The sequence below is a fragment of the Perkinsus marinus genome, assembly GCF_000006405.1.
Source record: "Perkinsus marinus ATCC 50983 genomic scaffold scf_1104296935256, whole genome shotgun sequence".
NCBI lineage: Eukaryota > Perkinsozoa > Perkinsida > Perkinsidae > Perkinsus > Perkinsus marinus.
Genome location: NW_003214531.1, coordinates 476 through 1,898, shown reverse-complemented (window position 1 = coordinate 1,898; position 1,423 = coordinate 476). Strand labels below are relative to the sequence as shown.

Here is a 1,423-nt window from a genome sequence, read left to right as displayed (position 1 = left end):
TGAGGGGGCTGCTTGAGACATACCGAGGACGAAACTGACTTTTGGTGCATTAGACGATGATGAAGAAGCCTGAGAGAAGGTTTCAATCGATTCCAACTGAGTGAGCATACCACTCCTCGACCACTTCGTCGGTTCCTCCTCATCGGCGACCCTAAGCCTGTATGCTCCAAGCCTGAGAAGAGTGAGGTCCCATTAATTCCTGGTGTATGACCCTACTCTCAAGAAGCTCCTGGTCATGGTCCTCTGGGCTAGTGTCCATCGTGAAGCCGTCTTCCTCTTCCTCCTCACCACTCGAGGGACCATCATCATCATCACTATCGTACTCCCCTATAAGATCCAAACCCTTCCGCCGCCTGGTACGGATCTGTCCAAACATGATGGGACCAAGACCACTGACGATAATGATCACGACGATTGGCACATACTTTAACGCAAGAGCTCATCGGTAGGAAGAGACAGTAGCAGGTTGGCATCCTACACAAGTTGGAGTGGCGGCGGTGCTAGGACCACATGCCACAGGGCGTCTATGGTACTACTAGGAAAGGGTTATCGATAGCACCATACAGCCTATGGGGAGTTCGCTAAGACTATTCACATTCAGTTGAGGTGGTCAACAACCGACCTCAGTGTGAATCTTCCTCTCCGAATCACGCAGCCGGAAGGATATGTCGATCGATAAGCCAGATAGGCGGCCTCAGTGGCCTCCAAGGGATGATGTGCACTGGCGGACTCCACGATTGAATTGCAAACACAAAGATTGGGTTATAGTCGGTATCTTAATGTCGAAGGCTAAAGATTCAAAACAGGTAGTACGGTCCAACACAGCCTAGCGTCCATGCTACTGAGAACCTCCACGTTACAACATAACATCTAGCGCCTATGCGGGTCCACGGAGTACAGCAGCGAACAAGGAGGAAGAAATTTGTGTAAGAAAAAAGCCCGACCCACTCCAGAGTGGTCCTTCTATAACGTTACCTCTGCAACACTGTATTCATCCTCATACACCTCAGCTTTCTTTCGCCAACTTGATCGATTTCCTTACGCTGTTTGTACATGCGTGCAATACATTTCGATACCACCCACTTCCTTCGGGCGTAGCTTACAGCGGAAGCTTCTGTTTAGGATATTATAATATGGTATAGGAACACCGTAGGGTTACTGGGGGGAGGAGTGGTATCAGGCAAAAGTGCCTCCGATGGAACTTCCGTACGATGTTTGAGTACTGACAACCGAACCTAGAGTGTCCTTAGTTGCCTCCTGTAACAATACTCCATCTTGTATCCATCTCAAAGGGTTATTGACCTTCCTCATCCTATGGGTTGGACAGGTACTAAGGGAATTCAGGCATCATGGTATCACCGCCGTACCATCACATGAACTTGCCAATCCAACATGGACCAGATCGGGCCGGTCGTGAGGCTGA

The 1,423-nt window shown here is 49.5% G+C and overlaps 1 protein-coding gene across 1 annotated transcript; it reads right to left on the bottom strand.

Annotated features, from left to right (window-relative positions):
• Positions 1 to 216: 216 nt before the first annotated feature.
• On the bottom strand, positions 217 to 376 carry Pmar_PMAR002661 (hypothetical protein; the record flags this gene model as incomplete). The annotated part of the gene is made up of 1 exon (XM_002784455.1): positions 217 to 376. A coding segment is annotated over one exon (160 nt), but the record flags the coding sequence as incomplete, so codon positions are not given.
• Between the last annotated feature and the right edge of the window lie 1,047 nt (positions 377 to 1,423).